This window comes from Syngnathoides biaculeatus, chromosome 7, assembly GCF_019802595.1.
Source record: "Syngnathoides biaculeatus isolate LvHL_M chromosome 7, ASM1980259v1, whole genome shotgun sequence".
Classification (NCBI taxonomy): domain Eukaryota; kingdom Metazoa; phylum Chordata; class Actinopteri; order Syngnathiformes; family Syngnathidae; genus Syngnathoides; species Syngnathoides biaculeatus.
Window position 1 is genome coordinate 12,171,094 of NC_084646.1, and position 19,876 is coordinate 12,190,969.

At 42.0% G+C, this 19,876-nt stretch overlaps 1 protein-coding gene across 7 annotated transcripts in view; it reads right to left on the bottom strand.

Annotated features, from left to right (window-relative positions):
- The window catches only part of dot1l (DOT1-like histone H3K79 methyltransferase), a 41,389-nt gene that overhangs the window by 13,037 nt on the left and 8,476 nt on the right, over positions 1 to 19,876 (bottom strand). For all 7 annotated transcript variants that reach the window (XM_061825062.1, XM_061825061.1, XM_061825060.1 and 4 more), the window contains exons 2-24: positions 18,169 to 18,212; positions 17,991 to 18,065; positions 15,012 to 15,075; positions 13,502 to 13,730; positions 13,313 to 13,407; positions 12,422 to 12,484; positions 12,287 to 12,342; positions 12,136 to 12,215; positions 11,106 to 11,174; positions 10,919 to 11,025; positions 7,839 to 7,880; positions 7,664 to 7,759; positions 6,402 to 6,618; positions 6,206 to 6,319; positions 6,020 to 6,111; positions 5,792 to 5,893; positions 4,400 to 4,537; positions 2,580 to 2,705; positions 1,990 to 2,426; positions 1,823 to 1,922; positions 1,606 to 1,755; positions 1,473 to 1,515; positions 6 to 604 (exon numbers count right to left, since the gene is read on the bottom strand). In XM_061825062.1, coding sequence (XP_061681046.1) covers positions 6 to 604; positions 1,473 to 1,515; positions 1,606 to 1,755; positions 1,823 to 1,922; positions 1,990 to 2,426; positions 2,580 to 2,705; positions 4,400 to 4,537; positions 5,792 to 5,893; positions 6,020 to 6,111; positions 6,206 to 6,319; positions 6,402 to 6,618; positions 7,664 to 7,759; positions 7,839 to 7,880; positions 10,919 to 11,025; positions 11,106 to 11,174; positions 12,136 to 12,215; positions 12,287 to 12,342; positions 12,422 to 12,484; positions 13,313 to 13,407; positions 13,502 to 13,730; positions 15,012 to 15,075; positions 17,991 to 18,065; positions 18,169 to 18,212 — 3,138 coding nt within the window. The remainder of the gene's footprint in view (positions 1 to 5; positions 605 to 1,472; positions 1,516 to 1,605; positions 1,756 to 1,822; positions 1,923 to 1,989; positions 2,427 to 2,579; positions 2,706 to 4,399; positions 4,538 to 5,791; positions 5,894 to 6,019; positions 6,112 to 6,205; positions 6,320 to 6,401; positions 6,619 to 7,663; positions 7,760 to 7,838; positions 7,881 to 10,918; positions 11,026 to 11,105; positions 11,175 to 12,135; positions 12,216 to 12,286; positions 12,343 to 12,421; positions 12,485 to 13,312; positions 13,408 to 13,501; positions 13,731 to 15,011; positions 15,076 to 17,990; positions 18,066 to 18,168; positions 18,213 to 19,876) is intronic.

Sequence of the window (19,876 nt, forward strand, 5' to 3'; positions counted from 1 at the left end):
CTCACCATGGAATTAATGTTCAGTGGGGACCCGGAGGAGTGGTTGTTAGCACTGATCCCGGGGAATGACCTCTTCTTTGGGGAGCCGCTGGCTATGACGGCTCCTGTGGAGCCACGCTTCCGCCTACCGCGCTTACGTCCTTCTTGAGGAGCGAGGACGTGTGTGGACTGTGACGATGACGTGTGCATGGGGGGCGTGTGACCATGCTGGCTGTGTGTGCTGGGCGACTGGTGGTTGTGGTTTCCATGGTTACTGAGATATCCTTGCTTGCTTGAGCTGCTGGCATGATGGTGAAGGCGTGATCCTGTGACAACGCTGCCTGCTGATGAGGAAGAGAAAAAAATTCTCCTTCGCAATTCATTGTCCTGGGGCTCCGTGTCTGACTCTGTCTCCTGACGCTCCTGGCTGTCCTCTGGAAGAATCCTTGGGGGTCCGTCTGCATAATGAAGAACCCCTCCGGTGCTGAGTGGGGGGCTCTGGATTGGACCTCCTCTGCTCATGGGTCCCGCCAGAAGTGTGTTTGTGTGTGGAGGTGATGAAGAAGCACCATTTTGTTCCTCTGGATGGGGACCTCCATTCATGAGTCCTGAGCTAGATGAATATCCTACGTTAAACAACAAAGACCGTGAAGCACAATTAGAGTGTACTTACTGTACAAAGAGCAGAAGTTGGAGAATCGTAAACAAGTTAACAAAAAAAAAAAAAAAAACAGTTAATCAGGAAAGAATTCACAATGGTCCACTTCAGATTTTACGTTGCAGCCTTACAACTTCAAAAATGACAGTTTTCCCCTGAATATTATACACACAACAGCTCATATTGCAAACAAGTTGCAAATTAAAAACTGAAAAACGAAGAAATCCCATGTACATTAAGTATTCACAGCCTTTGCTTTGTGTATGCACCCTTGGCAGCAATTACAACCTCAAGTCTTTGAATATGATGCCACAAGCTTGGCACACCAGTCTTTTGGCAGCTTAGCCTCTCTTCACAGTCTTTCTTAAATTCCATTGGGTTCAATGTAGAGTGTTACGGAGAGCCATTTTCGGATCTCCACAAACATGTTAAATTGAATTTAAAATTGGATTGATATCTGGGCTCTGGTTGGTGACAGTCAGTCCAGATGATACCCCTTTCAATTATTTTGGTTGTGTGTTTCATGTTGCTCTACCGTTAAAAGATGAACAGTCAAAATCTGACGGGAAAGTGCTCTCAAACACGTTTTTATCCAGGATTTCTTTGGACATTGCTCCATTTATCTTTCCCAGGCCTGGTGACGAGCTATGGCGGGTTTCTTCCAAACATGATGTCGAGCTATCATGCCAAAGAGCATTTGTCTCATCAACAAAGAATATTGTCTCTTGTGATTACAGTTCAGTGTGGTGCATTTAATCACAAAAAATATTAATTAATGTTTATACCCATAGATTTTTGTATTATGAAAGATTCAGAAGCCAAAAGACATAACCTACCATTAATTTGACTGGCCTGAGACACTGGACTGGGAGTACTTCTCTGGAATGATGCACAAAAAATGGCGTTTTGTGATGCCAAGTAACAAGTGAAATTGTATTAAAAAAAAAAAACAAAAAATAAAAAACTCACCAGTCTCTCAGCCCGACTGGGCAACACCACACTGGCCAGTGGAATGCTGACTGGAAGTTTGCTTGGGTGAACAGTGCTCAGTGGAATACTTATTGGAAGGCTTGTGATACTGCTATCTACCTGAGTAGATGGACTCTTCTCCTTCCCACCCTGAAGGGGAAATGACAGAATAAACCAGAAGAACAAACCACATGCATAAAAAGAAAACATTGATTACCCTCTCAGTGCTCTTCTGAGTATTCTGGGCATCTAATGCATTAGGAGATGGGCTGCTCTGCTTGGCTCCGAGAGGTGAGTGAAGCCCAACTATTTCCCCTCTAAAACGAAATATTGATAATGATGTGACAATTAATTCCCAAACTTGAAATTTTAGCAGCTACCGACCTGTGTGTGGGCAGCCCAGGGCCTCTCAAGTGGTTAGCAGCAGTGGGTTCCTGGTTGAGGTGCCTACGCAATGCAATTTTGGCAGGGGAGAAGCGCGTGTAGTCGGGAAGAGCGTGAGAGATGTGCTGCCTCTGTCGAGCCTCGGGCATAGCCGCCCCAATGTCGTGGTCAGGAGAGATCGGCAGATAGCGTGAAAGAAGCTCCGTCTTTGTGTTTACACGGTCGAAAGAGGGAGAGTGGGTGCCGTTGATGGAGCGATCCGGGCTTACGCCATTGAGAGCTGGGACTGAAGGCAGGCCAAACTTGGACAGGTCCATGTCACCAGACGAACGGGATTCCAGGTTCTTTCGGTAAGGGGAACCCTCATGAGGGCTGTAAGATTTGAGCTGAAGCAGCTCCTGCTGCCTTTGACTTTTCTCCAGTTCCACAATGCTAATCTGGAAACACCAGAGGGAGCCATTCCATTATTCAACAGGCCCGAAAACATCACAATAACTAACATCACACAGAACATTATCCACTTAATAGCTAGCAGCGCTTCAGAAAAGCAACTTTGCTGAAAACTGGGAAACAGTTGATAGACACCCTACCTGCAACTCCAAGCAGTGTCTTTGCTTCTCAGAGATCTCTCTCCGCAAGGCCAGCTTCTCCTTCAATAGACTCTCCAGACTCAAAGAGCCCCAATCTAACTTCAGCTCCTCACATCGAGACTTCAGCTAGAACCCAAACTCGGTTTAAATTACACTCATCAGGAAAAACACAAGTTTTTTGGTAGGATTTACACTGCAGGTCCAAGTGACCAATTCAGAAGGCCTATATCAGATTTTTCAACCGTGTATTTCTCATGGTACATTCCAAGTGACAGATATGCTATGTGTAAACTAACCGACAAAATGAAACACTCTTCCCAACATCTAAATTGCAAGTAAACACGGAAGTAAACAATACATAGATTATTCCAATTGATGCAATCGGCAATTACATTGCTTATTCAATGATGAGTCTTGTAATATACTGTATATAGTTTAGATGTAGTTGAGATTTACAATGTGTGTTTATTAATGTTTGTGTTGTTCTGGCAAATGCGGGTATGTTTACGACACCAATGGGTGTATTTCTATGGTATCATCATGGCAGTGTATGTGTCATTTTCACACAATTCTACCAATAACGGTGAAGACATAGTTTTACTAATATGAATAACAGAGAGGGGCTGAGCTGTAAACAGATCACTAGCTGGTGGTGTGTTGGCTCTGATGGTGTGCAAAGATGCCAGTCTGACCTGGCGGACTCAAACGTGTTGTGAGGGTTCGCTGTGAATATCTGCCAGAGTCCCCTGTCAGAAGGAGTTGAAAGGCGAGAGCCGCCTGGACTTCCAAAAGGCTCTGCATGTTGTGGGGCTGTCCTGGTTGACATGCCTCTGTAGCATTGTGTAGACATTAAGAACAGTGCCTCTGGATTAGGAGACTGGGGTGGTGGTCCCCATTTTTAAAAAGTGGTATCAGAAGGTTTGGTCTAATTATAGATCACGATCAGCGGTCTCCCTTGGTAAGGTCTCTTTTGGATGCTGGAAAGGAGGGTCTAATCTTGGATTGAATTGGAGCAGTGCGGCTTTTTTTGGGTTTGCCGTGGACCAGTGAACCAGAGCGCTACACCCTATGCAGGGTTCTGGAGGGTGCATGGGAGTTTGGGCCAGCAGTCTACATGATGTTCGATCATTAGCCCCGGGAGGTTCCTGTGGAGGTTACTCTCAAGAGTTTATCAGACCCCCTATTGCGGGCTGTTCAGTCCAGGTATGACCTGTGTAAGGATTTACTTTGCACTGAACATGGATTTGGTTTTAGTGAGGGATGGACTTTGCCAAGACTGCCCTTTGTCACTGATCCTATGTCCTTATGGACATCATTTCCAACAGCCGGATAAAGGAAATGTCTGTAGTAATGTGGACTCTGGATCGGTCTGTTGTGGTGATGAAAGTGCTGAGCTCAAAGGTGAATTACTAGTCGATGGATGCTCCTACCCCCACCTATCGTCATAACATGTGGGTCATGACCGAAAAAACAACTTGCCCAAATTTATTTCCTCTGCAGGGTGACCAGGCTCTCTGAGAGATAGGGCAAGAAGTATGGTCATCTGGGAAGAGTCAGATTCCAGCTGGTAGTGAGATGAGCTGGCTTGGGCATCTCATAAGGATGCCCTGAGAATTACTCATGACACGGTGAAGAGACTCTTTGCTGGCATGGGAACACTTTGGGATCCCACCGGAAGAGTTGGACGAAGCGGCGAGATAGGCAAGTCTGGACTTCCCTGCTTTAGCTGGTACCCCCCTGTGACTCGAATCCAATTACGAGGAAGAATATTGATGGATAGACGGATAAATTTAAAACAACATGGCAGAAAAATGACTCACCAACATCACACTGTGATTTCTCAGTGCAGCCATGTCTCTCTCAAGCTGTTTGGTCTGCTCTTTAAGCTGATGGTTATGGGCTGAAATCTCCTTTTGTGCCTGCAGCAGGTCCTCCACAGTGAGAGCTTTCACTCCCAGCTAACACACACACACACACACACACACACACACACACACACACACACACACACACACACACACACACACACACACACACACACACACACACACACACCACACACACACACACACACACAAAATCACTTTAACATGGCAGACAAGAGTGAGTGCCCTTGAAGAAAACACTGTGTTGCAGCATGTGGGATTGAGTCATGTATTTGGTAAGAGGAAACTGCACAATGGTACTGTGAAGGTCAAAAGAGTTAGAGCTAGCAAAAAAGATTTCACGAGAAATATGCCTTAAATGCCGTACAAGACTATCACAGCGCATCTCATGAGATGTAAATTCAGTTAATACTGCAGGCATTTTGCCGACTAATTTAAAGCATTTAAGACTCTTGCCGGGTCCAAATACTTTTGTCTACTGTTATGTATCGTTTCATTGTCATAACAGCTGAGATTATGTCTAGTAATCACGTAGAAGTACTGTTTATGTCAAGCTATGTTTAGTGTGATTCATAGTTTTACTTTGTATGAGGTTTTCTAGTTTTCAATTGTTTTTAGCACTATTCATGATGGCTTGATCCAGACTCCATTGCAGTCAGTATTGGCCAACCTTTTGTGAACAAAAGCCTTTGATTAGAATGTTATGGTGTCATGCACTTGACAAGGATCACTGAGTAAAAGTGTCAATGTAGCAGCCAGTGACCAAAAGGCTGTTATGTTTTACATTGCTTTAGATCTCAAGGTCAACAACATGGTGGTCCAGTGGTTAGCTTATCTGCTTCATAGTTCAACGGTTTGGGCTCCGAATTTTGGCTCTGGACGTACATCACATCTCACCCAAAAGTCAGCGGGGATAGGGTCCAACTTGCCCCTAACGAGGAGAGACCTACAGGTCTTATTGGTTCTGTTTAATTTAATTTCTCACTTGTGTGAGGTTAATATTGAAATATGAGATGCATGAATGCATGTGGTGCATCAGATAATCTAGTCAAGTCAATAAGTGTTTTCAATCCATTTATATGTTGTGGCTTGTTTGATCATATTAAAAGGTTTGGTTTAATGATGATGACAGTTCAGGGTCTGGAACGAATGATTCCGAATATAGTCGGAAATTCTGTGTTGAAAGTCAACCAAACTGAAGTCAGAAAATGAATTGTGTAACTTTGAAGTTAGAGAACGAAAACAAAGCGCATCACAAAGCATGATGTTCAGTAACGCCATGTTGCTTTGACCTTTGCCGTGGGATCAAAAGCGAGCAGTACCCACCTCATCCAGTTTGGTCTGAAAGAGACCTTTGATTTTGTCCTTGTGAGACTGACAGATGGAATGGAGGTGCTCAGCCTGCATGGATAAATCCCTGTGTTTTTGCTAAGGACAAAAGCCAAGACACACGCGATAGGACTTTAGACATAAGATGGATGTTGAGAAAAGTCAACTCAATAACTAATAGATGCAAATGTGACTTAATTATACAAGAAAAAGTTAATAAATTACCTTCTCCTGCTCTAAAATCTGCTGCAAATTGGACTGATACTGAGGAGTCTTCATGTAGGCCATAAACTGGAGGTATTGAACTTTGATGTTATCTGTTAAAATACGGGTCACAAAGTAAATGAAAGACATTACTCGAGTTCACGTAACTCACTGGTCTGGGTTCGGTTATCCTTGGGCTTGGCTCACCTAGCAGTTGTTGCAGACCAGGAGGGGTTGGACTCAGCAGCATTTGATTGGCTGGATAGTGCTGAACCTTAGGAGGTAGTTGGTAAAAGGGACTCCGTGGTTGCAGGTATGCATCTGCGCTCACAACAAAAGCAAATTAGAGGAGTCAGAAAGCCAATATTAGAGCAACGAATGGAGTATTGTGTGTTCCTCTCACCCTGAGGGGGCGCTGCAGAAAGGGTCTTGGCGTGCAGCAAATCCAACGCACTCTGGTTGTTCTTCTTGTCGACAGCCGGCGCCGCCTTCTTGGGTCGGCCCCGCTTCTTGTTGTTCAGCTTCCGACCTTTGGCCAAGAGTTTAGTTTGACGGGGTTTGGCGGGGGGCTTGACCACAGTCACCAAAGGGGGGCACTCCTCCTCCCCACAGGAGTCCTGCTGTAAATCACAAATGTATACATTATAGTCAAAGATGGCACTTTTCATTTTACATAAGTTGTAATTGCGATCAATAACCACTGTGCCGCAGGTAGTGGTAGCTGGGCCATATGGAAAGACTGGGCAAAAATATTTTATTGCTCAAAGCCTGAAAGAAGTTTTGTTTTGAAAATTAGATGCATTGTGCCCCTGTCACATGATTGGGAGTAGGAAAAAAAGTCAGCTCATAAGCTAGTGTCTTGGGGGGGATGAGAGCTAAGAAGAGAACTCTATATCGCCAGAAAAACAAAGTAGCATTTAAGAGAATCTAGGCAGTCCTACTTAAAATTCAGCTTGATCACTATAGGTGGTCGTGACACAGAAACCGCTCTGTGTAATATGTTGCGGCAGTCCCCCAAACGACGCAAGGGAGCCACGAACCCAGCATTAAAAGACAAGTCTGGAATAAAATCCGAGGATAATATACAGTTTGCACAAAAAAGGAGCGAATTACTTGCTTACATTCCCAACACTATTTTTGAATAAGGATTTTTGGCAATGATATTGGCAATCAAAGCAAAATGGAGAAGCCTGGACTTACTGTGGATACAAAAAGTCTTTATACACCAGTTAAAATGCCCGGTTTTGTAAGGTAAAAAAAAAAAAAAAAAAAAACATCTTAAAACTTTCACCTGTGACCTAAAACTTGTACAACACAATTGAAATCTCTTTTACGACCCCTCCGCTCAAAAAACCTGGTTGTATTAATTTGCACACTATCACGTTCAAATTGTTATGTGGCAATATTTTTTCCTTTTCTTTGCAAACAATGCGAAATCTGTAAGATAACAAAAGCGTCTCTTGCACAAAGCCCTCTCTCCCGTGAGTCCAGAATGAATAATAAAAAGAAGCAGTGGGCTTGCAATAATTACAACAAAATTCAGTATAATTTTTAATCATTTGTTCCCGTTTGTTTCTATGACAACTGTCAAAAATACTGCTTTGTGAGAAAACTCATGACCCAAAGAAGGTTGAGTACCGCTGGAGTAATGATAGCACGTTCTACCTTGTTTTGTTCCTTAGGTTTGGTGGGCGTGGTACTATTGCTTTTGCTGTCCTTAGTATCTTTCTGCTGACGTCGCCGAGCTGCTTCTTGCTCTTCCTGAATGGAGATATAAAAATTTGACCCACAAATTCCAATAATTAAAGAAGCATTTTAGAATTTGAATAACAGTACTTACCCTGAGTTTAGGATTTTTGAGACTCGCAAAGTAGTTTTCAAGCTGAAAAACAGGAACAAAGAATGACTTAAAAAAAAATGTAACCTAAATGCAAAAACCATACATCTCAATGTTTCAAATATATTTTGAGTCAAAGCTGGATAGTAAACAAGGGTATTCCACATTTAAATACTGATCATGTGTGTAAACCTCTGCAAATTATGATAGTCCGCAAACCATATGAATGAGCAATGTTATAGCACTACAGACTTGTAAATTATATTAGCTTTCATAAGAGCATTATCGACCAACATTTTGTGAATTAAGAACTTTGATTTAGATCTTCTGTGACTGGTGTGATACATTTGATTCAATCTATTCATCCTGTTTTAATATGAGCACTGAGTGAAGATGCAACTGCCAATAATTGTTTTTTTTTTCTAATGCCAGCTCATGAGAATAATCAGTGATTTGATATGAATCATTATATACGGTGGTTGAAATAAATACTTAGCATCACCATCTTTCTCACTAAATATATTTCTAAAGGTGCCATTGAAATTACATTTCAAACCATACATACAAATAAAGTAGAACAAATGAGCTCAGAAATTAAGTTGTGTGTAATAATGTTAAATCACAAGGAAAAAGTATTGAACACGCCAACTGGTACTTTAATCCATTGTACAAAAGCCTTTGACAGCTTCAAGATGCATCCTGTACGGAGAAATTAGTGGCATGCATTGCCACGGTGTAATTTTGGCACATTCCTCCACACAAGCAGTCTTCAAATCTTGAAGGTTCTGCGGGCTTCTTATGGACCATGACTTTCACTTCTTTCCGAAGATGTTCAATTAGATTCAAGGCAGGTGATTGGCTGGGCTATTTCATATTCATTCATTTTCTTTGCAATCAATTTAGTTTCCTTGGCAGTCGGTTTTGGATCATTATCCTGCTGAAATGTCCACCCTTATTTAATTTTCATCATCCTCGTGGATGGCAGATATGTCAAGAACGTCTCTCTATATTTGCCCATTCCTTCCTTCAATGCTGTGAAGTTCATTATCATTTGCTGAAAAGCAGCCCCACACCATTATGTTTGCACCTTCGAATTTCCACCTTTTGATATGGTGTTTTGAGGGTGATGTGCAGGGCCATTTTTCCTCGAAACCTAGTTTGCATTGTGGCATCCAAACGGACCACTCAATATTCTACCAGTATTTAACTGTGTTGTCAAAATACTGGTCAGCAAACTTTAAACAAGCTCTGACATGCTTTTTTTCTCGGGAGTTGGGGTCTTGGCCTGTTGTGAGCGTGCATACAGGCCAGGGCGGTGGAATGTATTACATACTGTTTTCCTTGTGACAACAGTACCTGCTAATTCCAAGTCTTTTTGATGCTCTCACAGGTGGTCTTCGGCTCTCTGTCGTGATTATTCTTTGCACTCTTCTGTCAGAAATCTTGTGAAGAGCACCTGATCGAAGCAAATTTATGGTGGCATGATTGGCTTTCAACGTACAGATGGCCCCAACTGTGCTCACTAGAATGTTTAGAAGTTTAGATATGCCACAGTAACCAATGACATCGTGATGTTTTGCAACAATTAGTTTGTGATGGCCTTGAGAGAGCTTTCTCCTCTTACTCCTCAGCTGCGTCTTGACTCACACCTTAACAATGAGACCATTTGCTAGTCCATCACTTAGGACTGAGCCAACTCATATTCATTTGCACTGACAAGGATATAGATATCTTTGGTTAACAATAACTATTAGGTCTTGTCTTGATTTTCCATGAGTCTTTACACCTTCCTTTCTTCATATGTTCAAGACTTTTTCCGTGTCATTTCACATGATGACACACAACTTAATTTCTGATCTCATTTATTGTACTTTTTTGTATGTATGAATTACTTGTGTTGTTCCCAATATTTGGTGAAAATTTCATGTGAATAAAACCACTAGAATTATATTTAGTGAGAAAAATAGTGCTGTATTAAATACTTATTTCAATCGTCGTATTAAACAATACAAAAATACAGTAACCATTAATTGAAATAGGTCTTAGGAGTTTCCTAGACATTGGTGGTAGTGTATATGAAAAACTTCCTTTACATGACGTTATAATTATTGGTTGAAAGTATGTTTTTTTTTTAATGGTTCTGTACTATGCCAAACCAACTTTTCCCAGTATTTGAGATGAAATATTCTCTGTATGGTGCCTCATTAAATGTGAAATATGAATTAAAATGATCCATGAATTTCTGGGTTCCAGACATTAGGTCAGATCACTAAAATTTCTCAATCTTATCTATGTCACAAGCAAAGATCCTACCTAAAAAAAAATCCTACAAAAACCCTACCTCTCCACTCCCGAGCTAGCGCTGTAAACATGAATATGTATGGTGTCACGACTGGATCTTTACACAGGGAACTTTTCAAAGGAAAGGGGGCGGTCTCAAGCCTTTATACTTGCACGTCACAGCGGCTATTCCGCGCGCACTATGCTTTAATACTCGAGAGCAACCCACGAGCAGAATTTGGCTAGGACAGGATGGAGTTTCCTGTAGTCATTTTTACTTTCCTTTCATAAAAAGGAAACTTAGTAATAATAATAACCGCGACTGTCGAACAGTGCTACAACAAAGGGACCTAGATGACCAGATAATTAGTTTAATTATGCTGCAAAACTGATGAAGGCGGTGGCGTAGATGGTAGCAGGGGAACGCTAAGCAAGTCTTCACAGCATGTCACTAATATGGACCAATCGATCTCCAGAAACGATCTCGATGGCATTCCAAGTACAACAACATGTTTTGTGGTCTGCGCGTCATGTGACGGAAAGCGGCCCATGTGATCCAATGCAACGGTCACGTGATGCAACGCGACCGCAATGCAGCCTTTAGCCAATATGAACAAAGCAGATACAAAACTTGTCTCAAACTGAAATATGACCACTTGTATGACAAAACCAAGGTGTTTTATGAAATGAAATTTACACTTTTATACAAAGTCCATGCAAAAAACTCACGATGGAGGCCTAAAGACAACATAGAGAACCGTTACAAGAGCATTCAGGTTATAGTGAAAAACAGCTTTCCTTACTATGGTGCGGTCTATGGTGTGCAGGTAGTAGGAGACTGGCTTTCCAGTCCAGGACACGGAGCCCCTCAGTGGCGAGAGCTCTACCACACGCATTATTGTGCCTATATCTACAGGTGACAGACAGTGAGGGATCAAAGCTATTATAACAAATCACTGATTAGTTGGAAGATGACAAACTAGCACTTACCACTCAAGTTCCGGCTGTTTATGCGAAAATTCAAAGGTGCAAAGGGTTTGGAGGATACAATTTTTCCACCTGAAAAACAAAACATGGCTTGGAATTTAAATCTTGTTCAGAGAATGTAACATAACCTCATAACTCAGAACAATCCAAATCTCATGCCCTAAAATGATGAGAATGAGTGATATGGAGTTTTTTTAGGCGGGTTCAGTACTCAACTCGAGAAAAGCAGAACCAATATTATAATTTACGAAAGTGAAACTTAGTTATAAGTATAACCCCCTTGGACTATGATGTTCGCAAATGATATTGTGATCTGCAGTGAAAGCAGGGAGCAGGTGGAGGAAGAATTAGAAAGATGGAAGTAAAACAGAATATATGTGCATGAATGTGAGGGGGCAGAGGAGGAAGAGTGAAGTTCCAGGGGGAAGAGATAGCGAGGGTGGACGAATTCACATACTTGGGGTCAACAATACAGAGCAGTGGGAAGGAAGTGAAGAAATGGTCCAAGCGAGGAAGGTGTCTGTTGTTCTATGTGACAGAAGAGTCTCCGCTAGGATGAAGGACAAAGTTTATAAAACTGTGGTGAGGCCAGCCATGATGTATGGATTAGAGACAGTGGAAGGTTAGAGACCAGACTTCGATGGTTTGGACATGCCCAGAGGCGAGAGAGTGAGTATATTGGTAAAAGGGTGCTGAGGATGGAGCTGCCAGGCAAAAGAGTGAGAGGAAGACCAAAGAAAAGATTGATGGATGTTGTGAGGGAAGGACATGAAGACTGTGGGTGTGAGAGAGGAAGATGCACGAGAAGGGCTTGGATGGAAAACGTTTGACACGCTGTGGGGACCCCTAACGGGACAACCCCGAAAGGAAAAGACGACGACGAAAGCGAAACTTGACGTTGATTGAAGTGAAAGTTTAAAGTTTTCTTCCTGACTGGAAAAGGGAGGATGATAATTACAGGGAAAGCTACAAGCATGTGTTTTCTTGCCGTACTCTACAAACAATGAACACAAAACCAAGAAAACATACAAACCTTCCTTCATGTTAGCAAAGCGTTCCTTCAGCTGGTGATCTACCTCTGGCCCAAAGGCAAAATTATTCACAAAAATAATACTGCAAGACAGAAAAAGAAAGGCATGTCAGTCAACTTTGTGAATACCGTGTTTCAAATTGTTAATGCCAACCTTGTGTTGGCGATTCTTTCTTTCCATTCTTCAGACAGAAAATCTCCTCTCTCCAGCTGAAAAGCAAAGACAAGAAAGAATGAGTCTTTTGAGAACCACTAAAATTGATGGGTCTGACATGAGCGCATAACTTACAGTGTACTCCCCGTGTTTCTTTCCATACCATTTCATCCACTTTTTAAACTCTTTGTCCATGGTCTGTAAGAAATATCAACATTACACAAATAACTAAAGTAGAAAGGCATAGAAGACCACAGTTCATCCAACCAGGCGCCCTCCAATTGTTTGAGTTCTCTGTTCAGTCACCTGTCAAATCAAACTAAATGTTCTTATTAATTATATTAAATTCATGAAAAAAAGCTATACAACTGAATAACATTTTTGCTCCAAGTTGAGATGTCAAAAAGTTTCCATTACTACGGCATGTTCTCCCCGTGCCTGCGTGGGTTTTCTCGGGGCACTGCGGTTTCCTCCCACATTCCAAAAACAGGCAACATTAATTCGACACTCTAAATTGTCCCTAGGTGTGATTGTTAGTGTGACTTGTCTGACACCATGAGCCCTGCGATTGGCTGGCAACCAGTTCAGGGTGTACCCTGCCTCCTGCCCGTCGACAGCTGGGATCAGCTCCGGCACTCTTCGCGACCCTCGTGAGGATAAGCGGTAAAAGAAAATGGCTGGATGGATGGAATAAGCAGGCAAATTGTGGGTATTTTTAAAAAGAAAGAGGAATAGGTACCCCTAAAAATTACGCTCGGGTCCACTGTATACATACTGGACAGCTTGGCATTGTCCACTTTTCTCCTGTGATTCAAATTTTTTGTTATTGTAGCAATACCGGCGGAAGACGTTTGTCCACCAGCAAAAACTACTGGCAGAACTGCGCCCAATGCGCGACATTTCTGTTCTTTGTTATTTGGGCACATTAGGTCGGCCAGTGAGAGACAGGGTACACAGTGGTCATCAGGCAATCGCAGTTGATGTAAATCTCATTCAAAATTAATTTAAGAGATGTGCGTGTGTTACCTCTGCATAGGTTGCAGGAATGTCTGCTTTCTCGACGCCATAGTAGTGTTTGCAGTTGGTTGCTGCTGCAACCTGCAGCACTACCTGACCCACACCTTTTCAGCACAAATATTTGACTTAATATTGACAAATAAATATGACATTTGGACTAGCGTACTTGACATTCACTCCAGTATATGGCTAGCTTACCACTGCCGAGGTCCACGAAGGTGTCTTCATCCATCATTTCCATTTCATCGATGATCTGCGCCACCAAGTCGAAGGAGGTCTCGCCGTACACCTCTGGTGAGAAGGGCTCGTAGTTGTTCAGCTTCTCTGGGTCAGTAACCGAGTGGTTGTACACTTGCTGGAGGATGTGTCGCAGAAGCCCATTGGAAGGGCGCTTGTTCAACTTCATGGGCTGGGTGGTCCCTTTCCACTGCAGAGGGACAGTTTATTATTGTTTTGGACAGTACACAACTGACATTCATTTACTCAAGAGGTCCTAAATTGTAATCGTAAACTGCAATCTGCAGCTATGGACAAATTGTATGACATCTGAGGGGCTGTGTTTGGGTCGTCTTTAAACTGGTGCTCTTGGTTTCTGTGCGGTTCAAAAATGGCTCCAAAGACTTTCGACATTTTTTTTTTTTTTTAAATTGGCAGAGAGAACCAACCAGCCATAGTCAATCAAGATCACCAACAAGATATTAATGAACATTGTATAACAAACTCATGGGCCTAGGGGACCCCTGTTCTAGAGCTTTCAGTGCAAGTGACAGATTTAGGTTCATGTCTGACACGAACACACACAGTAACAGTGGCTGAAATAACTACCGTATTTAAGGTCACCATTTTTCTTACGAAATATATTTCTAAAGATGCTACAGCCCTGGAAATTACACCAGATGTTGGGAACAACCCATGTAATCCATACATAGAGAAATGACCAGGTTGATAAAATAAGATGATAAATTAAATTATATGTAATCACGTGACATCACAGAAAAAGTACTGAAGATAATGAAAGGGAGATGCAAAAATGCATGCAAAGCCAAGACAACAACTAAAATCTCAATCAGACAGTTTGTCAACAAATAGAATTTTGAGCCAAAAATATAATCACTTGTGCAAAAAAATATTTTTTAAATAATTGAAAATGTTTAGTGTAAAATGAATGCATCGCTTTAAAAGAATGATCGTTTAAAAAAAAAAAAAAAAAAAAAATATATATATATATATATATATATATATATATCTCAGACCAAGACCAACATTACTGTGAACAGTTTTTGTTGGGACAGGTCCGACAGCTGTTTAAGGGTTTTTGGGGAATCCAAAAGTGATCTCAGTTTTTCTCCATCACGTTAAGTTTTTTAACAAAATTAGAACAATTCAATATTTCTTCATAAATAAAACACCAAGAGTGACAAGCTTTAAAAACAAAAATAGTGTAAAACAAAACAGAAAATGACAATGGTATGCTCATTATTACTGTACTAAGTTAAGAGAAAAGCCAACACAAATCATCTTAATTGCTACTATGCTAGCTTTCTGTTTGCCAATATTGATAGTCCTGACCTATTAGCAGTTGCACACACCTCTAAACACACAGTCTCAAATATGAATGCACAAACAAGTTGCCACATGGCTGTAGATGAGTCCAAATGCAATCAGCTGACAAATCTGCCAAGAGCTAACCAGTGGAATTCTTGCTTACCAGCTGGTGAATGCTGTCAATGGCCCTGTTGTATTTGTCACACAGTCTCTGCATACTCTCATAACTGTAACAATGAAAACAACAGAAGATTAGTGACATTATGTTTCTGTTTGTAAGATGGAAATGTACAGGAGAAACTGAAGTAAAGTACATGACTGGATATTGTTTCGTTTACGTGGAGCCTTGCATTTGGATTAGAAAAAAATGCTCAACATAAACACCTCAATTGAATGGAATTTCACTTGAGATGGAATGATGGAGGACAACACTTCCGTGGACCTCGGCCGTGGCAGTAAATTGAATTTCATTCAGTGTCACAAGGGTAGACTATTCCTTTCCTCAAATGGATCAAATGTCATGTATGGGCTCAATCGGAATGGTCGGGCTAAGTTCTGTCTGTGCATGCCCGGTTTTGACGTAACCGCACAGTGACATCGTTTACGCACTTGAAACTATGGCGGCTTCCATACATAGATTGTTTTGAACTACTTCAAACTCGTTTTAAATCAGTTGCTTGAATTAAAGTTTTAAAAACAATCGCAACTACTCTGTTAAACACACGACTGACGTCCATCACGTTTCCATATACAGTATCTGCGCATGTCATACGTCTGTAAAACGGCTGTTATGATTCAATGTTACAAGGAAGCAGTTAACCTGAAATCTTTCTTCTGATTTCAATGGTTTAGAAAAAAAAAAAAAAAACCTCTCCTGTTAAGTGGCTCACTGAAGGTCACGCCATGCTTTGTTGAATTGACACGCGTGTGGCATTTCAGTCCACTCGCCACCACACCTGAGAATATTGCCCATCAAAATCGTCCAAGTCGTAAGCACTACCTGCTCATTCTGCGTGTGCAAAGGGCGTTAGTGGTTTCATTGCCCACGCATTGTAAAATGTTTCAATTCGTCACAGAGTGTGGACTCAGGAGGAGCTGCTGTCCAGGCGCTGCTCCAACCTAAGCTGATAGAAAGGAGAAAGCCTCATGGACTTTCCCAGCTGCGGGGTGGGGCACATCGGGGAAGAGAAAACCCAGTGCTGCTTGGCAATAAATTGAAGGATATTACCGCAATGGACGTTCAAAGCGTCGATGGTCAATGTGTGATGCAATTCACATTAGTTCCCCCAGATATATATAGCTGCCTTGCTCACCAATGCACGCTGATGCTAATGCCACTTTGTTTGTGTCACAGCAAGTGGCGGCCCTAGCTTGGCCTAAACATGGAGCTCATCGTTTGGGGGGTTAATGCAAACAGTGACGCCATCGCCACCCATTAACTCAAGTATTGTTCTTTAATTCAAGTTTGACAAAAGGTGAGTTGTGTAATATAAACCACTTTTTATCTGCCTTTTCAAATGTCACAGTTGTTAGGTGGCAACTTAAGGCAGCCTCACAGTACTTATCCAAGATTTTGAAAATCATCAAACTAAAAAGACTGACAATGAAAAAATTGTTACTTCCTCCACTCATTCTGAAAGATCCTTGACAACATTTAATATTGGTTACCATTTTAACCGCTTTTGTATTTACATCTTGGTAAGTAAATGACATCAATTGACTGTGTCATCCCTATAAACATTCTAAAATAGATAGTGAAATGAAAAATACATGTAACATTTTTCACTTCAATGTCTACACGAAAAAATAAATGAGCGGAGAGCTCGTCATCCATGCGCAAAGTTGTGGAAGTCTCATTCGACGACATCCACGTGGTCGCCATATCGGCTGCATCCCCTGTCCGTGACGTCACCCCGGACATTTGCCATTGAAAACACGCCGTGGCCCCCACTATGGGACACGCCTCTTCTGACACGGCCTCTTTTCAAAGAAGAGAACATCACACAACCAAGTGAAGTTACTACCCTATTTTTTCAAGCCATATTCAGATGATATGCGATCACGGCCAAAGCGCCTGGCCGTCCGATCCACTTCTGCGGCAGAGATGAGTAGGCCGGGGTGGCTCATTTTCGCCGCCGAGGTAGCCTATCACGGCGCCGAGCCGGGCCGCTTTACGCCATTGTCGTAGCACGCGGCAGCCTTCGCCGGCAAGCCGTCATGGCAGCCTTCGTGGATGAGCCCGACGTGGAGGCCGTCCGATGCGTACATCGACACATTTAGCACCCCTGTCATGTGTACGCGGATCTTTTGTTACATTATGAGAGACGGATTACGTGGTCCGCCCCAAACTATTATTTTTTTTAGTAGCTGTATACACACCTAACTGTCATTTGGAACCCACGAAGCTCTCGTCCTTTGGACTCGTGCAATCCATTTTTCAAGACGAACTGGGTCTTTTGGAGTATGAAGAGCGAATCCATCCTCCCGAGTGTTCGAGCAATGTCCAGCAATGCAACGAGCTGACATTTTGGCTAACACGAAGGAACAACAAGCTACCTTCCCGGAGGTAAAACTAATAGAAACAAACGAGTCCACTTGAGGGCGGTCCTGCCATGTACGTCACTTCCTGCTTCTTGGCGAAAACAAATCCCTCGAGAGGATTTTCATGGAGAGTTACAAAAAGCTGTATGCGTCACAATCATGTTTTGTGGTGAAAAAGACGCATGGGTCCATGTCGGCTGCCGTTTTTCCATTAATACCATACTAAAAATCATGCATTTCATGACAGTGGCCCTTTAAAAATTAGTCAGTACTCTACTGTGATGACTTTTTTTTTTTTTTAAACAAATCAAAAGTAAAATAAACCTTTATTATTCACATCTTTTCATCATAAAAGTTTCCCAAATTGTTCAGCCCCAGTCCTGAATGGTAACTATGTAGTTTTAATTGCGCCCAGATCATAAAACTTTCATGTCATTAAATTATTGGATTAATAGTGACGAGGACTGGCTCACTGTGGCTAGAGGTTCAACCACAAAGAAGATGATGTTGCCATCTATACATAATTGTTTTATACAGTTATTTTGCCACATTGGCTGAGAGGTTTTATAACCAAGTGCCGACCATGCATTCTGATGCTCACCTCTTGGTGTCGTAGTCGATGAGGACATAGTTTTCCATTGCCAACTTGAGGTCTGGAATCTCTTCGCACACCCACCTTGGAGACAAGTACACTTGAGTCACAAAGTGATTCACCTGACAGTCACACAGCAATAAAAAACAAATGGCCTGTTGAGTCAAAGCGCAGAGGCGAAACACACCGGATGGTTTCGATGATTTCATGGGCAGCATCGTGGTGTTTATCCTGGAACAAGAAAGAAGTGACATTTACTACAACTTGACGGTAAACATACAGTTGGGGGGAAACAAAACACCAATCACCCCTTGAGAAATGACCTGTCAAAGAACAAGATTACACATACATAGATTCATGTGGCTCATGTAATTACTCATGGGCAAGAGTGAGGCACTAAACAGGAAATTAGTTCACGAATTACAAATGACACGCTTTCTTTTCTCAGTCATTCCACCTGGATGTCTGCGGCAACATTTTTGAGCCCAACAAAAATACAGCTTGTGATAACCCAGCTGATGTTGGGAGAGAGGCGGAATGGTAATTCAGTGGTTGCCATTCATGCCTACGGGCAATTTAGAGTCTAATGAACCTATAATGCATGTTCTGGAATGTGGGGGGATAAAAACAAAACAAGCACAAGTAAATTCAAACACAGAAACTTACAACTGTGAGGCAAAAGTGCTCACAACTGGCTCATCATTTTACTCCAGGCTCCAATTCATCTATTTTAAGAGTGTTCACACATCCATCCCATCATCGTTGTTTCTGTTATGGCTCTGATACTATCTCATAAGTCGCCTAAGGACAAGTCCACATGGAAACAGAGTTGATGTAAACAAAATCATTTTAAGGAACGTGTCTCTCCACACAAATATGCTCTATTACAGGGGTGCCCAGACTTTTTTTACCACAAGATCTACTTTTCAAGCAGCCAGCCTCTCGAGATCGACCGTGGAAAAGAGGGGGCCGACTTTTTTTTTTTTTTTTTTTTTTTTTTTTTTTTAGAATGACCAATAAAGAAATAGAACGACCAAGCCACAAAGATCTATCCACTACAAAACTGCAAAACATCTTTATTTGAAAGCATATTGAGGATTCTTTTTGTGTAAATGTATGTTTGTGTGCCTTGCATAACCGCATGAGCTAATACTGCACAACACAACATAGTGAACCATAAACATTTTTTGTAACCATCAGAGTTCACGTTGATGATCACTAAACACCATACGAACGAAAATGCACAACTGGGCTGTGTCACTCACGTCAGTGGATTCGTCCAACTGCAGTGAGAAACACAATCTCTGATGTCTAATTTTTAAAAGATCGGAACAACGAGTCAGCTAAGCCTCTTTTACCATCTCTCCGTCTTGGAAGGACTCCTTGTTATCAACGAGGATGTGACGAACCCAGAACGATGCATCGGTGGCGGCTTTCGCTGTTGAACTATGTTGCGTGAAAAGTGACTGCTGTGCGGCCAGTTGCGATTTTAGTTCGTTGACTTTTCTCATTCTCGGCTTGCTTTTCGGCAGAATGTCGGTGTCGTATTTTCCATAAACAGTTCCAAAATGGCGGGACACATTTCACTGCACTGGCAGATGAGGTAAACGCACTTCGAAAATGACATTGTGGGGGAAAAAAAACAGTCCGCCTTGCATTGCATATGAAACTGATACGTTTTTGTCTTCTTTACTCCAGCATCCATACTCATGTTTGATAAGATTTCTTAAGCGAGGGCTTAAAATACGGGAGAACTCTCTGACTAGCGTGTTTTCCTGTACTGTTGTTGTTTGCACATGCGCGGTGAGCTAAAGGTCAGAAAAATACAGCTGATGTCTTTTTTTTTTTTCTTGCAGCATGCTGTCGCGATCGGCCAAAACTGCCCTGCGACCGAC